Source organism: Anolis sagrei, chromosome 6 (genome assembly GCF_037176765.1).
Source record: "Anolis sagrei isolate rAnoSag1 chromosome 6, rAnoSag1.mat, whole genome shotgun sequence".
Classification (NCBI taxonomy): Eukaryota; Metazoa; Chordata; class Lepidosauria; order Squamata; family Dactyloidae; genus Anolis; species Anolis sagrei.
In genome coordinates, this window is record NC_090026.1 from 46,561,768 (window position 1) to 46,581,794 (window position 20,027).

The 20,027-nt window shown below is 42.1% G+C and overlaps 1 protein-coding gene across 1 annotated transcript in view; it reads left to right on the top strand.

Annotated features, from left to right (window-relative positions):
* Positions 1 to 20,027, top strand: part of MYO1D (myosin ID) — a 280,311-nt gene that overhangs the window by 121,044 nt on the left and 139,240 nt on the right. Inside the window, exon 17 of the mRNA XM_060781183.2 lies at positions 19,553 to 19,776. Within this exon, the coding sequence (XP_060637166.2) occupies positions 19,553 to 19,776 (224 nt within the window). The remainder of the gene's footprint in view (positions 1 to 19,552; positions 19,777 to 20,027) is intronic.

The following is a 20,027-nucleotide window of genomic DNA, read 5'->3' on the forward strand; positions in this document are numbered from 1 at the left end:
CTGCTGGTCACAGCTGACCTCCAGCTGGAGCACTCAAGGGCCAGGGCTTCCCAGTTTTCAGTGTCTATACCAGAGTTTTTAAGGTTGGCTTTGAGCCCATCTTTAAATCTTTTTTCCTGCCTACCAACATTCTGTTTTCTGTTCTTGAGTTTGGAGTAGAGCAACTGCTTTGGGAGACGGTGGTCGGGCATTCGGACAATTTGGCGGTCCAGCAGAGTTGATGGTGGAGGACCATTACTTCAATGCTGGTGGTCTTTGCTTCTTACAGCATGCTGACATTTGTCTGCCTGTCTCCCCAAGGGATTTGCAGGATTTTCTGGAGGCAGCGCGGATGGAATTGTTCCAGGAGGTGAATGTGATGTCTGTAGACAGTCCACCCTCCTGTTTAAGGAGCTCCATTGACTGCCGTTCATTTTCCGGTCCCAATTCAAGGGGCAGGTGCTTATCTACAAAGCCCTAAACTGTTTGGGACCTGCCTACCTGCGTGACCGCATCTCCATTTATGAATCCACATGATCTCTCCGATCATCTGGAGAGGCCCTGCTCACGATCCCACCTGTGTCACAAGTGCGATTGGTGGGGACGAGGGACAGGGCCTTCTCCGTGGTGGCCCCCCGACTCTGGAACTCTCTCCCCAAGGATATCAGACAAGCCCCAATATTGGCAGTCTTTAGGAAGAGCTTGAAGATGTGGTTGTTCCAGTGTGCCTTCCCAGAATAGGAAACTCCTAGCATCATGTCCCAATTGCACTTTACTAGAGATTGAGATTGTCTGCACACTGCACCTATCTCCCAAAACCTATCCATCTCACCTGTCATGTTCAGCATTTTAAAATTTTAATCATTACATTTGGCCCGGCCTTAGTTTTAAATGTGTCATGGTATTATTGTCTAATGTTTATTGCTATTGTTTTAATGCTTATTGCTTGTTTTGTGAGTTTATTTATTGTTGTATTTGTTATGCTGTTGTTTTACTGATGTGTTGGGCCTCGGCCTCTTGTAAGCCGCACCGAGTCCTTCGGGAGATGTTAGTGGGGTATAAATAAAGGATTATTATTATTATTATTATTATTATAGCAGGGTTGGGAGGACAATAGCTTTATAAACAAGCATCTTGGTATCCCTACGGATGTCCTGGTCCTCAAACACTCTCTGCTTCATTTGGAAAAAAGCTGCACTCGCAGAGCTCAGGCGGTGTTGTATTTCAGTGTCAGTGTTAATTTTTGTGGAGAGGTGGCTGCCAAGGTACTGGAATGTACTAAGCTTTTTAAAATAATGATGACAAAGGAAGCAAGATGAGAGCTTTTGGTGGCGTTTATCCACCAAAAGTTCATATTCTATATTCTTGCTTATTTGATGTTATTTTGTTGTTCATTTGTTCAGTCGTCTCCGACTCTTCGTGACCTCATGGACCAGCCCACGCCAGAGCTCCCTGTCGGCCGTCACCACCCCCAGCTCCTTCAAGGTCAAGCCAGTCACTTCAAGGATGCCATCCATCCATCTTGCCCTTGGTCGGCCCCTCTTCTTTTTGCCTTCCACTTTCCCCAGCACATTTGTCTTCTCTAGGCTTTGCTGTCTCCTCATGATGTGGCCAAAGTACTTCAACTTTGTCTCTAGTATCCTTCCTTCCAGTGAGCAGCCGGGCTTTATTTCCTGGAGGATGGACTGGTTGGATCTTCTCGCAGTCCAAGGCACTCTCAGAACTTTCCTCTAACACCACAGCTCAAAAGCATCGATCTTCCTTCGCTCAGCCTTCCCCAAGGTCCAGCTCTCACATCCGTAGGGTTGAAGTTATTTACAGCAAACAAATGTGCAAGCTTCAAAAAGACCCAGACATGTTTGCAAAATTATATTCATCTGCTGGGAAATTCCATTCAATGTTATCTCTTAAGAAGAGGACATGGGGCTTAATTCTTCATGCAATGCTGCTTTTCAATCAGAGTTCTCACATCTGCCTAATTCTGTAATGCATACTATAGGAATGTAGGAGCTGGTAGCTTTGCATTGCAGGATTCAGTACGCTGGCTTGCTTCAGCCAATGTTTCTGTTTACTGAGGCATACGGTTTGTTGCATCTTTGCTTTTTGTGTGTGTGTGTGTGAGGAGCGACTTGAGAAACTACATCTTTGCTGAGGTTGAAACATCTAGACACAATGCAGTTGCAGAAGGGGGATAAGCTTATTAATGTTTCAGGCCAGGCACACTGGAATGTGCCTTTCCAAATGGCTACATGTCGGCGGCGGCAGTCCCTCCAGTACAGTTTGCTGACGGTCTGCATCCTTCCCACCCCCCTCTGCCTTGAGGCATTTTGGTTTCCCCAGACACTCCTCTCAGGAGACGTGTCAATCAAGATCTTGCAGCTGCTGTTGCCATAGCAACATTTCTGGCCTAAGTGATGGTGGGGAGAGGGGGCGGGAATGAGCCGATGCAGAGAGGAAACGAGAACAAAAGCCCTGGCTGCTTTGTCATAATTTCATATTTTGCTTCTCTCTCTGTCCCAACATGCCCTGAAAGCTGGGTACACTCAGATCTGTTATTCCCTCCCCCCCCCCATACTTCCATGATTGACAAAAGATACCATTTTCATATCAGATTACAGAGCAACCACTGTAATTGCAGAAGGGCTTCTGCATCGTGACCCACATCAAGGGTGATAATAAGAAGCCTGCCATCTGTTTTGAAGACATTTGCCATCTTGTTCGATGGGGTTGCAGACACGGGGTGAGAAAACACATGGTCCTGTATCTTACGTAACACATATTCAGAAGGAAATACTCAGACGCATCCTCCAGTTTCTGAACACCTACAGCACAGCTTTCCAAACATTTCATGTTGGTGATGTACATTTTAGGCAGGCATCATTTCACAAATGAAATTTGTTGTGTCCCCATACATTTTGTTATTACAATTTATGTAATGTGTATGTATCTCCTATAACCCAGCTAAACCCAGGGTTATAGGAGATATATACACATAACATAAATTGTAATAACAAAAATGTATGGGGAAAAATGTACAAGCTGGGTTTAGAAAAGGCAGAGGAACAAGAGACCAAATTGCCAATATCCGCTGGATAATGGAGAAAGGCAGGGAGTTTCAGAAAAACATCCATTTCTGTTTTATTGACTACAGCACTACAGCCTTTGACTGTGTGGATCATAATAAATTGTGGCAAGTTGTTGGTGGTATGGGCATACCAAATCACAATATCTTTCTTCTGAGGAATCTGTATAAGGGCCAAATAGCAACAGTCAGAACTGACCATGGAACAACAGAATGGTTCAAGATTGGGAAAGGCGTACGGCAGGGTTGTATCCTCTCACCCAACCTATTCAACTTGTATGCAGAACACATCATGCGATGTGCGGGGCTTGACAAATGCAAGGCTGGGGTTAAAATTGCAGGAAGAAACATTAACAGCCTTAGATATGCAGATGACACCACTTTGATGGCCGAAAGCGAGGAGGAGCTGAGGAGCCTTCTAATCAAGGTGAAAGAAGAAAGCACAAAAGCTGGGTTGCAGTTAAACATTAAAAAAAAAACCAAGATTGTGGCAACAAGAATGATTGACAACTGGGAGATAGAGGGAGAAAACGTGGAGGCAGTGACAGACTTTGTATTTCTAGGTGCAAAGATTACTGCATATGCAGACTGCAGCCAGGAAATCAGGAGACACTTCTTGGGAGGAGAGCAATGTCCAATCTCGATAAAATAGTGAAAAGTAGAAACATCACACTGGCAACAAAGATCTGCATAGTTAAAGCAATGGTATTTCCCATAGTAACCTACAGATGTGAGAGCTGGACCATAGGGAAGGCTGAGCAAAGGAAGATAGATGCTTTTGAACTGTGGTGTTGGAGGAAAGTTCTGAGAGTGCCCTGGACAGCGAGAAGATCCAACCAGTCCATACTTAAGAAATAAAGCCTGACTGCTCATTGGAGGTAAGAATATTAGAGGCCAAGATGAAGTACTTTGGCCACGTCACGAGAAGAAAGGAAAGCTTAGAGAAGACAATGATGCTGGGGGAAAAGGAAGGAAAAAGGAAGACAGGCCGACCAAGGGCAAGATGGATGGATGGTATCCTTGAAGTGACTGGATTGACTTTAAAGGAGCTGGGGGTGGTGACGACCGACAGGGAGCTCTGGCATGGACTGGCCCATGAAGTCACAAAGAGTCGGAAACGACTGAACAAATGAACAACAAAACCACAATCTCCTATAACAATTGGTTTAACCTCCAATTTGCTTGTAAGACTGGACTATTGTGTCACAAAATGATGCATGCCTCTGTAATGTGTCACCAAGATGAAATGTTTGGAAAGCTCTTCCATAGAGGGAAAGCACTGGCAAGTATCTCCCTCCCTCAAGTAAGTTTTGTTGCGCAGCAAGCAGAACTTACCCACGTACCATGCACAAGACACACAGACGAGTAAAAATGAACAGAAAAATCTTTACTCTTAATATCAGAGATGAAACACAAACGTGCAATGTTCCATACAAAAAACAAACAGTGCAAGAAACTTACATAGTCTTTGTAAGTAACACAAAATAAGGCATCTTCATCTTAAGTCAAACAAGAGAGCAAAAGTATAAACCTTGAGTAAACAGCTAATTCACCATAGCATCCTTTAGTGCAGCATAACAGCTTCTCTCCAACCTGTTCCTCAGAGCAGAGCCTTTGAGCATAAATCTCATCAGAGAAAAAGCTCTCCAAAACTGTATTCTAAACACCCAAACAGTTATACCCTATCATGTGTGGACCAAGATTGCTGGTTGACCTACATTACCAGCTGCACATAATAATTACCATCATAAGGTTTTTCTTCAACACACACACTTGGTCCTGCAACAACTTACTGTAACAAGTTTTGTATTTCATCACAGAAAAACATATTGACCTTAAATATGAATTCTGAGAATCAGTGTAACCCATTTGCAGAGTTAAAATGATGTTGGATGTGGTTCCACAACATAAGAGTGTTTTGACTCTTCTAAGGCAGATTAAAATGTACCAGGAAAACAAGGATTGTCTGTGAGCATACAACAAGGAAAATAACAAATAATAATAATAACAATCTCAGCTGCTGCAAGAAGATTGCGCAAACTGACTATAAGCAGAGGCATAATACTGTTGCTCAGATGATCCACTGGAACTTGTGCCATGTATACCATCTGCCAGTGACAAAAAACTAGTGGCATCACGAGCCTGAAAAAGTTACAGAAAATGAACATGTCAAACTACTCTGGGACTTCCAAATTCAGACTGGCAGAGTTTTGGAGCACAATGCTCCTAACCTCACAATCGTGGCGGGCAACAGAAGAATTGACGAGAAGCAACTGGAAAAGCTTACATGATATGAGGATTTAAAGATTGAATTGCAAAGACTCTGTCACAAGACAGTCAAGGTGGTCCCAGTAGTGATCGGCACACTTCGTGCAGTGCCTAAAGACCTTGGCATGCACTTAAAAACAATTGGTGCTGACAACATTACCATCTGTCAGCTGCAAAAGGCCACCTTACTCGGATCTGCATGCATCATTCACCAATATATCACACAGTCCTAGACACTTAGGAAGTGTCCGTGTGATCGAATACAAAAGCCAATATAGTGCTCTTGTTTGCTGTGTACTAATCTTACTGTATATTTAATATTATTATTATTATTATTATTATTATTATTATTATTATCCCATATCGGTTTTGGAGGCCATTTGCTAATTTTTTGAGAACCAGAAGACCCTCCTGCTGTAATGTTGAGAGCAGGCTCTGAAAGACAGATTGCATTGAAGGCATGCTGGAAACCATACAGCAAAGCTCTTTGCCTGTGCAGAATTTATCTGACTTGTTTCGGTTTTGGTGCCTGGAAGATCAGCTGTGCTTTGACAGTGTGAAATGTTGTTTGCCAAGCAGCTCAGGCGAGTGTGAAGAAGGGCTGGTTCAAGAGAGCGCATGTGCATGCATGCTATAGTAAGCATGAAAACATTTTTCTAAGATTCATACAACCGTAGTATGTTTCAGCCGCACTGCATTGACATTTAAATTTAGCGAAGGCTGACTTGGTTTTGGAATATATTTGCTGCGCATCTGTGCTTGCTGGTTTGTGGTTTAATGTACACAGCTTGTATTTGGTGGAAGAAAGATTCAGGGATTAAGCAGAAGGGGATCTTCCCTCCATGAAATTGGAACTGGTTTCCTGCTTAACAGCATTTAGACAGTCTTCTTTCCTCCTTTCTGCCAAATCCCATTCTCTTTAAAAGCACAATGTATGATATTAAAATAACATTTTTGGGGTTTTGTTTCCATAGCTCTGACCTGGTTCAGAGAACAATATTCAAATCTTTAGTTAGCCATGAAAACTCACTAGGTAACCAAACACGAATCAAGGAACATGAAAGGCACTGCAGACTACTTCAACCAGAGAAGTCAGCCATAGCAAAGCACCTGATGAACCAACCTGGACACAACATATTATTTGAGAATACAGAAATGCTGGACCACTCTCACAACCACCATGTCAGACTACACAGAGAAGCCACTGAAATCCACAAGCATGTGAACAATTTCAACAGAAAGGAGGAAACCATGAAAATGAACAAAATCTGGCTACCAGTCTTAAAAAACTCTAAAATTACAACAGCAAAACAACAGAGGGAAAACTATCAGGGACATCTAATCACCTCTCAACAAAAGATTGCCCCAGGCACTGCCATCAAATTCTAATCAAAGTGGTCAGTTGAAACATTCACACCTAGTTCCAGTAGACAAGAGTTCTTTGTCCTACTCTGGTCATTCCATAGATATATAAACCCATTTTCCTAGTTCCAACAGATATCACTACCTCTGAGGATGCTTGCCATAGATGCAGGCGAAAGGTCAGGAGAGAATGCCTCTAGAACATGGCTATATAGCCCGAAAAAACCTACAACAACTCACTAGGTAACCGTTGGCAGATCAAACCTTCTTTGATTTTGGAGAAAGGTGGTGGCAAATATCCTCCAAATAAATTTGCCAAAAAGACCCCATGAACCATTTACTTTAGGATTCTCATAAACCAGAAAGTCTTGGAGACATAGAGCAGGAGCTCTATCTTATCTAACTTTCTTCTCTTCTCCTCAGTCCAGTTTTCTCATGTTCTTCATTTTTGATCAAGGGTCTGGAGAACAAGTCCTATGAAGAGTGGCTTAAAGAGCTGGGCATGTTTAGCCTGAAGAAGAGAAGGCTGAGAGGAGACATGATAGCCATGTATAAATACATGAGAGGAAGTCATAGGGAGGAGGGAGCAAGCTTGTTTTCTGCTGCCCTGGAGACTAGGATGCAGAACAATGGCTTCAAACTACAAGAAAGGAGATTCCATCTGAACATTAGGAAGAACTTCCTGACTGTGAGAGCCGTTCAGCAGTGGAACTCTCTGCCGGGGAGTGTGGTGGAGGCTCCTTCTTTGGAAGCTTTTAAACAGAGGCTGGATGGCCATCTGTCAGGGGTGCTTTGAATGCAATATTCCTGCTTCTTGGCAGGGGATTGGACTGGGTGGCCCATGAGTTCTCTTCCAACTCTATGATTCTATGATCTCTTAATGGCACAATAGCGTACAATTGTGAGTATCTGTGCCAAGAAAGCAGTAAGCCAGATTGTTGTAATTTCTTGCATTAGTTTCAAACATAGGAAAATAAACTATTTAGCAAGGGCTATTCCTCCTTCCATAAAACGTGCTATCACTTGACTTGCTATGACTATAGTAGTGAGAGATAAAGTGCAAAAAAGAAGTATCCTTTAAATATTAATGAAAAGGAAAGGAGTGTTTTTCTTACATTGTTCTTTTAAGAAAAATATTAACCTCCACATTTAAGCAATGTATAGAGTGGTGTTGTGTGTTGAGTATTGGACTTTGATTCTGGAGACTCAAAGATCTCTGCTCAGCCATAGAAATCCACTGGATGATCTTGGGCAAATCACACTCTCTCAGCCTCGGAGGAAGGCAAAGTCAAACCCTTCCGAACAAACCTTGCCAAGAAGCCACTGTGATAGGTTCACCTATCTAAATCCTGTGCTGAATAATGTTAGGCATCTATATAAATAAAAATGTAATGTTCGTTTGTGGGATTAATATAATTCAAAAACCACTGCGTGAATTGACACCAAATATGGACACAATACACCTATCAGGCCAACGAGTATCCATCACCCCTAAAACACACACAAAAAAACCAGCAGAATGGACTTAAAATCCTCAAAACTAAATCATATATACATATACACATACACTTATATACATCTACACATGCACACATTCATACAGACACACACACACATATATACACAAGCCCACACATATACACAATATACATATACATATATAAACACAGAAATACAGAAATATATACACACATATGCACACCTATATTTACACACACACACATATATATATACACGCACATACACATGTCCATCCATACACATATACACAAATATATATACACACAAAACATATACACAGACTGGGCCACAGCAGTGCATGGCAGCGGACAGCTAGTTTTAAATAGAACTTTAAATTACATTGGATTTTAAATTGTCCCTTATGGTAGAAGTATGGGTGGAAGCCACTGAAAATCCTGGAAATGTTCTTGCTGTTGTCATTCATTCAAGTGATTTTTGATTTTCTCTCTCTTTTTCCTTTTTATCCCCTAAACATATTTGGGCCTATATGCTCCCCTAAGCATATTTGGAGCCCCCGGTGGCGCAATGGGTTAAACCCTTGTGCCGACAGGACTGACGACCAACCTGTCGAAGGTTCGAATCTGGGGAGAGTGTGGTTGAGTTCCCTGTGTCAGCTCCAGCTCCCTATGCGGGGATATGAGAGAAGCTTCCCACAAGGATGGTTGTTGTCCATTCATTCAGTCATTTCTGACTCTTTGTGACTTAATGGACCATCCCACGTCAGAGTGCCCTGTTGGCCATCACCACCCCCAGCTCCTTCAAGATCAATCCAGTCACTTCAAGGATGCCATCCATCCATCTTGCCCTTGGTCGGCCCCTCTTCCTTTTTCCTTCCATTTTCCCAGCATCATTGTCTTCTCTAAGCTTTCTTCTCATGATGTGGCCAAAATACTTCATCTTGGCCTCTACTGTCTTTCCCTCTAATGAGCAGTCGGGCTTTATTTCCTGAAGTATAGACTAGTTGGATCTTCTGGCGGTCCAAGGCACTCTCAGAACTTTCCTCCAACACCACAGTTCAAAAGCATCTACCTTCCTTCACTTTGGTAAAACATCAAAAAATCCCCTAGGCAACGTCCTTGCAGACAGCCAATTCTTTCACACCGGAAGCGACTTGCAGTTTCTCAAGTCGCTCCTGAATTGAAAAAAAGGGCAATGTAGATATAGGTTTTCCTCCACCTATGCCCATGCTTTCCACCCCAAGAACCATATTTTCATACATAATATGATGCATCTTGCACATTTAAACAGATGGATTTATGCTGTATTTGCACATTTAAAAGTGAACATGTTTGTCAGAAATACAATTCATTTCATTTCCTGTGGGCGCAACATAAATTGCCCTTCAGTTGTCACTAAAGAGGAATTAAAAATGAATGTGCTTCCTAATAGGGGAGGGATTAGTTCAGAGTTGTCTTGATGGGCTTCAAAGACTTCATCCAGAGACCTCAGCTTGCAGCAGATCAAGACCCAAAATTCGTATTCAGCAGAGAGCTAAATTCTGTGAGCAAACTGAATTACTTATCAATGCTACAAGCTCTATTAAACGAACAGTGACAGTCTGTTCAGATTGTACTGTGGTGGGACTTTGATTAAAATGCAGTACTCATGTTAAACGGCTTTTATTTATTTAAAGCATTTCTGCCTTGCACTCCAACTGAAAAGGCTCCAAGAAGAAAGTCGTTCTTGCCCTCAGTTTACAAGCTTAATAGATCACAGAAAGGGAAACAGATGTGGATGGAGGAGGAAAGCAGTAAACTCAGGCACCTATTTTTGAAACAGCTAAAAGGAAAGCAGCTCAAGTACCTGGTGGAATGGCACCTGTTATCTGACCATTGAGAGTAAGGAAAAATGTAACGGTGACTGGTCTCATAATACAGTTGATGGATTAGCCCTGTATAAGGAATATCACAAGAGGGGAATTGAGGGAAAGATACAACTGTGTATTGATATATTGAAATGACATCTGAACTGAACTGAGAAGTTTTTTTCCCTTTAAAAGGCTTCTTCAATTGGGTACGCTGCCACCTTATTGTGTAGTATTCAGGCTGAGTTATATGTGTGGAGAGGATACTTAGTAACATCCTTCTGTGTTACTATATTGTTTACTTTCCTCAGAGGGTTTAAATACCAATGACGTTCACACACAGGCTATTGTAATGTGTTAACTATAATAAAAGGTTTTTTTAACAGGCTTAAACTCTACTGGTACAAATGCGTAATGGTTTCTGTAAGTGAATGGCACAAAAGCTTTTGGTTACATTTTGATGTACAATTCTCATAGATAGGGCCCTAGGACAAACAAATTGCCACTACAATAAGTTTGGACCCTGCGCCACATGTATATTGATTTCCATTGACCAAGGACCACTTTGACCAGGGACCACTTGATCAAGGACCACTCTCTAACATTGGTATCAAAAGGGTTACGAATCAGTTTTTGGTCAACTTTAGATTTGGTTTGGTTATTTGGGGTGCTGATTCAGAAAATTGCATTGGATAGACCACATCAGCTCTAGTTTCTGATACAGAAATATGCCATCCGGTAGTCGCCATGTGCTCCCCTACAGAAAATCGTATTTATTAATCTAGAGTTTATGTGGTCTATCTCAGGGGTCGGGGTTGGACAGCGGCAGGGAAGGAGCGGCAGGCAGTGCGAAAGGAGTGGAAATAAAATAAATAAATAAATAAAGAGGAAGGAGGCTCGCAGACCAGATTTTTGTCCTTGCAGCCCAATGGTGGTCCAAGGCCCACAGTTTAAGAACCACTGGTCAAGATTCATCGGACTCTTGTACCCTGGTCTACTAGTTCTCTTGTTTGCACATGTTTCAGAAGCCCAGTTTGGTTTTTTTCTTGGTTAAACATTTGGTGTCAACTGTTTATATATCTGTTTTCATCTTTCTTTTGTTTTTCATTAACTTATTACTGAGACCCAAGCTCAGCAGTTTGGATCGAATCTAACCCAAATACACAACTTTCGGAACAGTGAGTGTACTGTTCCAACCATTCCTTAATGGGATTGTCTATCCTGCTTTTCCTGGAGAGAGTTAAACTGGGATTTCCCCCAAAAAGACTTACAAACATTTCCTCTCTGTTTAGAATTGTTCGGGCTTGCTTTTTTGTTCTCTTCTGTAACTTGGCAGTAAATATTGTCTCTCATTCTCTTCCCATCTGTCTGTTTTTTTCACTGGCCCTGGCTTGACATAACCCGTGATTTAGTAAGTCATGCAGGAAGGACCGCCTCTTGACACAAGCTTCATGAAACAAATAAATATGGTGCTAATTACCTTGGGTAATTAATCCTAGTGTAAACGGAAGAATGGATGTACATCTGTGAGGATCTATAAGATGCCAAATTAGTATCCGTTTCTCTAGGCAGCCCTGTTCAGATGGGTGTGGAGTTTTCTTCTTACTTGCAAAGGAAACAAAGGAGCTGTTCAGAAAATTTCAAGGAAAAACTAGAATTATCTTCGCATATTTTTGAGCATTTAAAATCAGCATTTAATCATGGCAGCTTGTTATTCCTATATTGCGGAAATGCAATATAATCCCCATCATAATTAAAATTGTAGGCAACAGATGAAATGCTAGTAATGAAATGGTGACATATTTAACTTTATAAAGAAAACACCTTTTTGAGAGTTGGCAGAGTTGACCCACTGAAATTTATTATTATTATTATTATTATTATTAACTTTATTTGTACCCCGCTAACATCTCCCGAAGGACTCGGTGCAGCTTACAAAGGCCAAGGCCCTCAATAAAACAACAGCATAACAAATACAACAATAAAACTCATAAAGCAAACCAATAAACATTAAAACAATAACAATAAAACATTAAAACAATACATCATGACACATTTAAAACTAGGCCCGGGCCAAATGTAATGACTAAAATTAAAAGTGCTGGACATGACAGGTGAAATGTAAGGATTTTAGGGTAGGTGCGATGTGCAGACAATCTTAAATCTCTAGTAAAGTGCGTTTGGGACATGATGCTGGGAGTTTCCTATTCTGGAAAGGCACACTGGAACAGCCAGGTCTTCAAGCTCTTTCTAAAGACTGCCAATGTTGGGGCTTGTCTGATGTCCCTGGGGAGAGAGTTCCAGAGTCGGGGGGCTACCACAGAGAAGGCCCTGTCCCTCGTCCCCACCAAATGCGCCTGCGACGCAGGTGGAATCGTGAGCAGGGCCTCTCCAGATGAATGGAGGGATCGTGTGGGTTCATATACGGAGATGCGGTCACGCAGGTAGGCGGGTCCCAAACCGTTTAGGGCATTGTAGGTGAGCACCTGCACCGTGAATTGGGACTGGAAAATGAACGGCAGCCAATGGAGCTCCTTAAATAGGAGGGTTGACCTCTCTCTGTAAGGAGCACCAGTTAACAACCTGGCCGCCACCCATTGGATCAGTTGGAATTTCCGAGCCGCTTTCAAGGGCAGCCCCACGTAGAGCGCATTACAGTAGTCCAATCTAGAGGTGACCAAGGCATGGACCACCCCGTCCAGATCAGCCTTTACGAGGTGCGGTCGCAGTGTATTAGTGTATGATTAGTGCATATTAGTGCTTTGTTTTTTAAATAAGACTCCAAAGGATCTGCCATAACTTCTTTCCTAAATGATAGGAGAATATTTTCAGCTGGACTAGGCTCCATCCATTGACCTATGCTATTCAGTGAGTCTATATAAATAAAAATGTAATGTTCGCTTGTGGGATTGATATAATTCAAAAACCATTGGATGAATTGACACCAAATTTGGGCACAATACACCTATCAGGCCAACAAGTGACCATCACTTATAAAAACACTGAAAACACAGCAGAAGAGACTTAAAACTGACCACCTTCATTAGCATTTGAAGGCCTGCCTGAGCCTGGGAAATTCTTTTGTTGAGAGGTGTTAAGATGTGCCTGGTTGTTTCCTCTCTGCTGTTTTGCTGTTGTAATTTTAGAGTTTTTTAATACTGGTAGCCAGATTTTGTTCATTTTCATGGTCTCTTCCTTTCTGTTGAAATTGTCCACATGCTTGTGGATTTCAATGGCTTCTCTGTGTAGTCTGACATGGTGGTTGTTGGTGTGGTCCAGCATTTCTGTGTTCTCAAATAATATGCTGTGTCCAGGCTAGTTCATCAGGTGCTCTGCTATGGCCGACTTCTCTGGTTGAAGTAGTCTGCAATGCCTTTCATGTTCCTTGATTCGTGTTTGGGCAATGCTGCGTTTGGTGGTCCCTATGTAGACTTGTCCACAGCTGCATGGTATACGGTAGACTCCTGCAGAGGTGAGAGGATCCCTCTTTCCCTTTGCTGAATGTAGCATTTGTTGGATTTTCTTGGTGGGTTTGTAGATTGTTTGTATGTTGTGTTTCCTCATCAGCTTCCCTATGCGGTCAGTGGTTCCCTTGATGTATGGCAGGAACACTTTTCCTCTGGGTGGATCTTCATCTTGACTCTCGTGGCTTGTTCTTGGTCTTGCAGCTCTTCTGATGACTGAGGTGGAGTATCAATTGGCCTGGAGAGCCCAGTTGAGGTGGTTCAGTTCATCTTGGAGGAGGTGGGGTTCGCAGATTCTTTTTGCACGGTCTGCCAAGGCTTTAATGGTGCTTCTTTTCTGACTTGGGTGATGGTTGGAGTTTTTATGTACCGTATATTCCGGCATATAAGACGACTGGGCATATAAGACGACCCCCAACTTTTCCAGTTAAAATATAGAGTTAAGACGACTCCCATGCATAAGACTACACCCGTGTATAAGACGACCTCTGACTTTTGAGAAGATTTTCTTGGGTGAAAAAGTAGTCTTATACGCCAGAATATACTGTAGATATTTATCTGTGTGTGTGGGTTTTATGTAGATGGTGTGACCCAATTGTTGATCTGGTTTGTGGATGACTAGGACATCTAGAAAAGGCAGTCTTCCTTCATTTTCTTTTTCCATTGTGAATTGGATTTTTGGGTGGATGCTGTTAAGATGGTCCAGGAACCTGTTGAGTTCTTCTTCTCCATGGCTCCAAATGGTGAAGGTGTCATCCACATATCTGAACCATATAGTGGGCTTTTTGGTTGCTGTCTCCAGGGCTTGTTTTTCAAAGTGTTCCATGTAGAAGTTAGCTATGACCGGGCTGAGAGGGCTCCCCATAGCTACTCCATCTTTGCTCAGGCAGGCCTTCAAATGCTAATGAAGGTGGTCAGTTGAAACATTCACACCTAGCTCTAGCAGAGAAGAGCTCTTTGTCCCACCCCAGCCATTCCACAAATATATAAACCCATTGTCCTAATTCCAACAGACCTCACTACCTCTGAGGATGCTTGCCATAGATGCAGGCGAAACGTCAGGAGAAATGCCTCTAGAACATGACCCTATAGCCCGAAAAACCCCACAAGAACCTAGTGATTCCAGCCATGAAAGCCTTCGACAATACATTAAGGGGACATTTCCCCCCGTCCATGAACCAGTATGTCTTCTTTATTTTTATTGCCTGTGGTAACTACACAATTAACTGTCCAAGGTATAATCTACCTTCAGATAAAGAATATTTTTAAAATGTGCAATTAGGTAAAACTGAAAAAATCACTTTTAAAGAAGTATTTTGACCCATTCTAATAAAACATTGTCCAAGTATAGAATTGTTCCTGAAAAATTTTGAATATTCATAGTTATATTCCTGCCTAGAAAAAGAGGCAATTTTAGAAATAAATTCTTAAATGACTCTGATAAAAAAAACAAAGAGTAAAGAATAAATAAAGGAAAGCAAAAAGATAAATAGTAGACAGAGGATTTTGGTCTTTTTTCTCTAGCTTGTCTTCCTCACTTTGTGTGAAGTCAACCAGAACAACCTTCAAAAGCTGTAGCATAGGTTATTTCTTTCAGATCTTCCCTATACTTTTCTCTTTTCTCTAAGGTAATAGGTAGAGAATAGTGTTTCTGGTTTACTGTGATAATGGGGGAGCTTTTTGGCAAGCAGCAAGACATCCATTTCATCCTCTACTGGTCCTTGGAGTACTGAACTTTCACTCATGGATGTCTTGACACCTGAGCAATATTTCTGCTTTTTATGTGGGCCACAGTAAGGTTATGGCCACAGTGAGGTCGTGGCCGGGGCAGGTACAGTGAGTGCCTGCCCTGACCATAATCCCTTGCCCTCTCATAGCAGGAGCATTAGCTTAGATGTTGACATAAATGAAGTCCTTGCCCTTGCTATTTGAGGAAGGATCATTGTGACACAGTTTTGTCCTCTTCATTGCTCTAAGAGAAAGCTTAAATCTTGAATATTCGGGATCAAGATGATGATGATGATGATGATGATGATGATGACTATTAAGAGCATTTCTATCCCGTCCTTCTCACCTCCAAAGAGGGATTCAGGATGGCTACTAGCAGGATACACAACATAATACATAACATAATACACAACATAATACACACTTTACCTACATTAAAAACAGTTATAAATACATTAAAAAAATTGCCACTTCATTTCATCCTCCAGATCAATCCATAGCCATCAGTTCAACTGTCCGTTAAAACCATCTTCAGTCCATTGCTGTCAGCTAAAAACAGTCCGTTAAAACCATCTATTCTGCGAATGCTTGATCCCATAACCAGGGTTTGAGTTTCATCCAGAAGGTCATGAGGGAGGGGGCAGATCTAATCTCGTTAGGGAGGGCGTTCCACAGCCGAGGGGCTACCACCAAGAAGGCCATCTCTTGTTCCCACCAAACGTGACTGTGATGGTGGTGGGACCAAGAGCAAGGTCTCTCCAGACAATCTTAAGGTCCTTGGGGTTCGTAGAGGGAGATAGGTTCAGACAGGTAAGCTGGGCCAGAGCCGTTTAGGGTTTTATAGGTCAAGGCCAGCTCTTTGAATCATACTCGGAAGCTAATAGGCAGTCAGTAGAGCTGGCGTAACAGTGGCGTTGTATGCTCCTTGTACCTTGCTATGGTGAGCAACCTGGCTGCCGAGCGTTGGACTAGCTGGAGCTTCTGAACAATCTTCAGAGGCAACCCCATGTAGAGTGTGTTTCAGTAATCTATACGGGATGTAACCAGAGCATGGACCACGGTGGCCAAGTCCAACCTCCCAAGATACGGGCACAGCTGGCGCACAAGATTGTTGTTCCTATTGTGCTATCCTCCTGCCTACCCTGTATTCTTAAATCCAGGAACTTTATTCTCAATCTTTTGGCTTTTACTTAAAAGCAATTCTAAGGACAGTTTTTCTCTTAACAAGAACGTTTTCCCCAATGCCCCCTGTAAAGACGTATCAATGCCACCAATAAAAAGTAAAGTCGTGCGTTAATCCCACCAAATGGGACCACCAAATATGTAAGAAAGTTCCTAGACTGCTATTAAATTAAACTGCCACCAATATGTTTAGAGACGCTGGTCTTAAAGTCTCTGTTTATCCCTATTTGCGTTGTGAGGTAACTTTGGTAGAGTGGAATGCACCGAACGTAAAATCAATGGAGGAGGCAGGTTTAAAATACCAAGAGAACAAGTTTATTTTTAAACAAAGCGTAATTGTTGCAATATTGAGATGTTGAGCTTGGCATATGCTTGATGGTTACAATATGGCTTGGTTGAGATACATTCAGGCTTTAGATGTTACAATCTTATAAACTCCTTCTACAGTGAAGTGCTTTATTATTTCAGTGTTCCTTGTTGTGAATATTCTCACTGTTTGTCCTATACCGGATCAAACCACTGATCTCCAGTCTTCCACTACTGGCGATCCTAAAACCCCCTCTGTTAGATTCTTTTTAACTCAAGCAATCTAACGAGGTTTCACCTTCAGCTCCCTTGCTGAAGAAATATTCACAAATACTAAGAACTAACTGAATTTACACTGCTTCACACCACAGAGCCCTAACTGACTCTGCCCTCTTCTCAGGGTCTCTTCCTCCTGACTGAACTACTTTTCCAGAGTCCTATCTGACTCTGCTCCTCCTCTCAGGGTCTCATCCTCCTGACTGAAAATTAGCTGTCACTTTCAAACCTTTTTCTCCTTAAGCTCCGCCCACCTCCTCTTCTACCTTGTCACCATGGCAACCTATCTCTCACAGCTAGGCCATGGCTACCAATGTAAAACATAAATACAGTTTAAACACAGTATAATAAACACTTTATAATAAACATATCTCTACACCCCCTTTTCTAGATTCTTTTTAAACAATAAACTTTTAAGTTTTTGGCCTTTTCCTCTCTAACCAGGGTCTTTTTTTAACCCACTTGCAGATTTTGATCATTTTTATTTCCTGGGGAATTTATTATAAGGAGAAGAAAATAATTTGAGAGATAAGTTGTTTATAACCAAGCATTTCACACACACACAACCCACCAGTGAATATTTTTGTAAATCCCCTAAGGTTAGACTTTCATCAACAGCCTTACATTTTCCTCATGCCTTCTATTCCATGTAAACAAGAGCAGACCTAGCATTTTATTCTATTCCATCCAGAATACCATCTATACTGTTTCCAAAATATTAGAAGTTGGAAAAATCTGTACCTTCTATTTTGGGATTCCCCCCCCCCCTTGCCTAAGGACATATAGCCTTCCAAAATGAATGCCTGATGACTTATCAGATCTGTGTATATACTATGGACTCAGATGATACACAAAGTAATGACTAAAGGCGTCAACATTTTCCTGAGGAGTTAGCATTATCACTGCATGATCTTCTACATATTCCATGCTTGGAAAACATGTTTTGCTCTGTGCCACAAAAATAGTGTTTCTTCTTGATGTTTACAACTAAATATACCTACAAGAACATCACTGTTTCCCATTGCACATCCCTTTAGTTTGCATCTGAACCAGAAATAAAGCATGAGACCATGTAACCACACATGCCCATTCCACAGAGGTGGTAAATGTGTGGCCCTTTCCTGTTTACTAGCTCCTTCCAGATCACCCTGATTTGATGATGACTGGAAAAAAAACAATATCTGAAACTCCTGAGATCAGAAATCCTCTCTTAACAGTGCCCCACCATACCTTGTTTTCACCTCATTGCTCCCTCCTAAATGGGTTTTCTGAGACCTGATATGAACTTCTGGTTATTTTCTTTTTTGGGAATGGGAGTTGCTTAATGCAGGTTAAGGGGATGGGAAATTGGTCCCTAGACCTGTAAAGCTTATCCACTCCAATAGAGTACACGTTTCCTTGGATCTTCCTTCACTGTAGGAATTCAGATATTTATTTATTTATTTATTTTACTATATTTGTATACCATTCCTCTCAGCCCGCAACTCGGAGCCAGGCGCGTAGCCAGGATTTTGATTCGGGGGGGGGGGGGGCTGAGTTTGATTGGGGGGGGGCTGAATCTGAGAGAAAGAGGGTCTACCCTAGCAAACCTTTTGTATTGTTACTCCAATACCCCCATGCATATGGGATATATTGAGCATGGTGATCAGATCATGATATGAATAAATATAACAGTTTAAATAATGCACCAGTAAGGCCTTCTCGCGGACCACCATGAGAATTGGGGGGGGGGGGGGGCTGAAGCCCCTCAAGCTACAAGCCCATCAAGCTATATGCCCCCCCCTCCCGGCTACATGCCTGCTCGGAGCGGTTTACAATTGGTGCCAAAACCATAAAAAACAATTTCAATACAATCAAAACAATCAGATAATAAACCCATAACAAAATCAATAAAAAAAATAAACATTAGGGTCTCCTATTAAAAACATTGTCCAATCATCATTCAACCATTCCATATTTCTATGTCTATACACTGTATTTGGAAATGCCTGCACAAAGAGCCAAGTCTTGACTCTCTTCCAAAATGTTAAAAGGGAGGGGGCATTCTGATATTTTTAGGGAGGGCATTCCATAGCTGAGGGGCCACCACTGAGAAGGCCCTGTCGCTCGTCCCCGCCAGCCGTACTTGTGATGAAGGCGGGACCGAGAGTAGGGCCTCCCCAGACGATCATAAGGGGAGATGCGTTTGGACCGTTAAGTTGGGCCAGAACCATTTAGATAGTCACTTACTTGATCCATGTCTTGCTTTTTTATGACATTGTCATCATTGTTGTTGGTCAAAGTATTCCTTTATCATTTCTCAATCTAGTAAGTCTCCCAAAATGATGCAGATAAAATCTATTTTTTAAAAATGTGCACATTTAAAACAATAATGCATGCCTATTTTAAGGACTAAAAACTATATGAAAAGTGTGATCTTGGCTGCCCACTGGGAACTCGGTAGGGATGGAACTGATGATTCAGAGTAAAATCCTGCTAAAGAGTCAGAGGCAACAAATGAGATTTTGAGCAGGAAGGAAGAACCTCTTTATTGTTTCATCCTTTAGTTTCTATTGTTCTAACCTATTTGGGATTTTCTAGGTTTGGAGGGGCACACTAGCACGCCTTCGTTACAAGAAGACCCGAGCCGCCCTCAGGATCCTGAAGTGCTACCGTCGATACAAAGTCAAGTCTTATATCTGCGAAGTTGCCCGGCGATTTCATAATGTCAGGTCCATGAAGGATTATGGGAAGCACGTGAGATGGCCCACCCCACCCAAAGTACTGCGGCGGTTTGAAGAGGCCCTCCAGGCAATTTATTTCAGGTAGGAATATATCGCATTCTGTACAATGAGTGATAGAACTGGGTAGATTCCATACAGTATCCGAACGTGTCTCCCCTTATGAACCTTCCAGGAATTTAAGATCATCTGGGAAGGCCCTACTCTTGATCCCGCTTGCCTCACAGGTGCGCTTGGTGGGGACGAGGGACAGGGCTTTCTCAGTGGTGGTCCCTTGGCTGTGGAACTCCCTTTCTGGTGATATTAGATTGGCCTCCTCCCTCCTGACCTTTAGG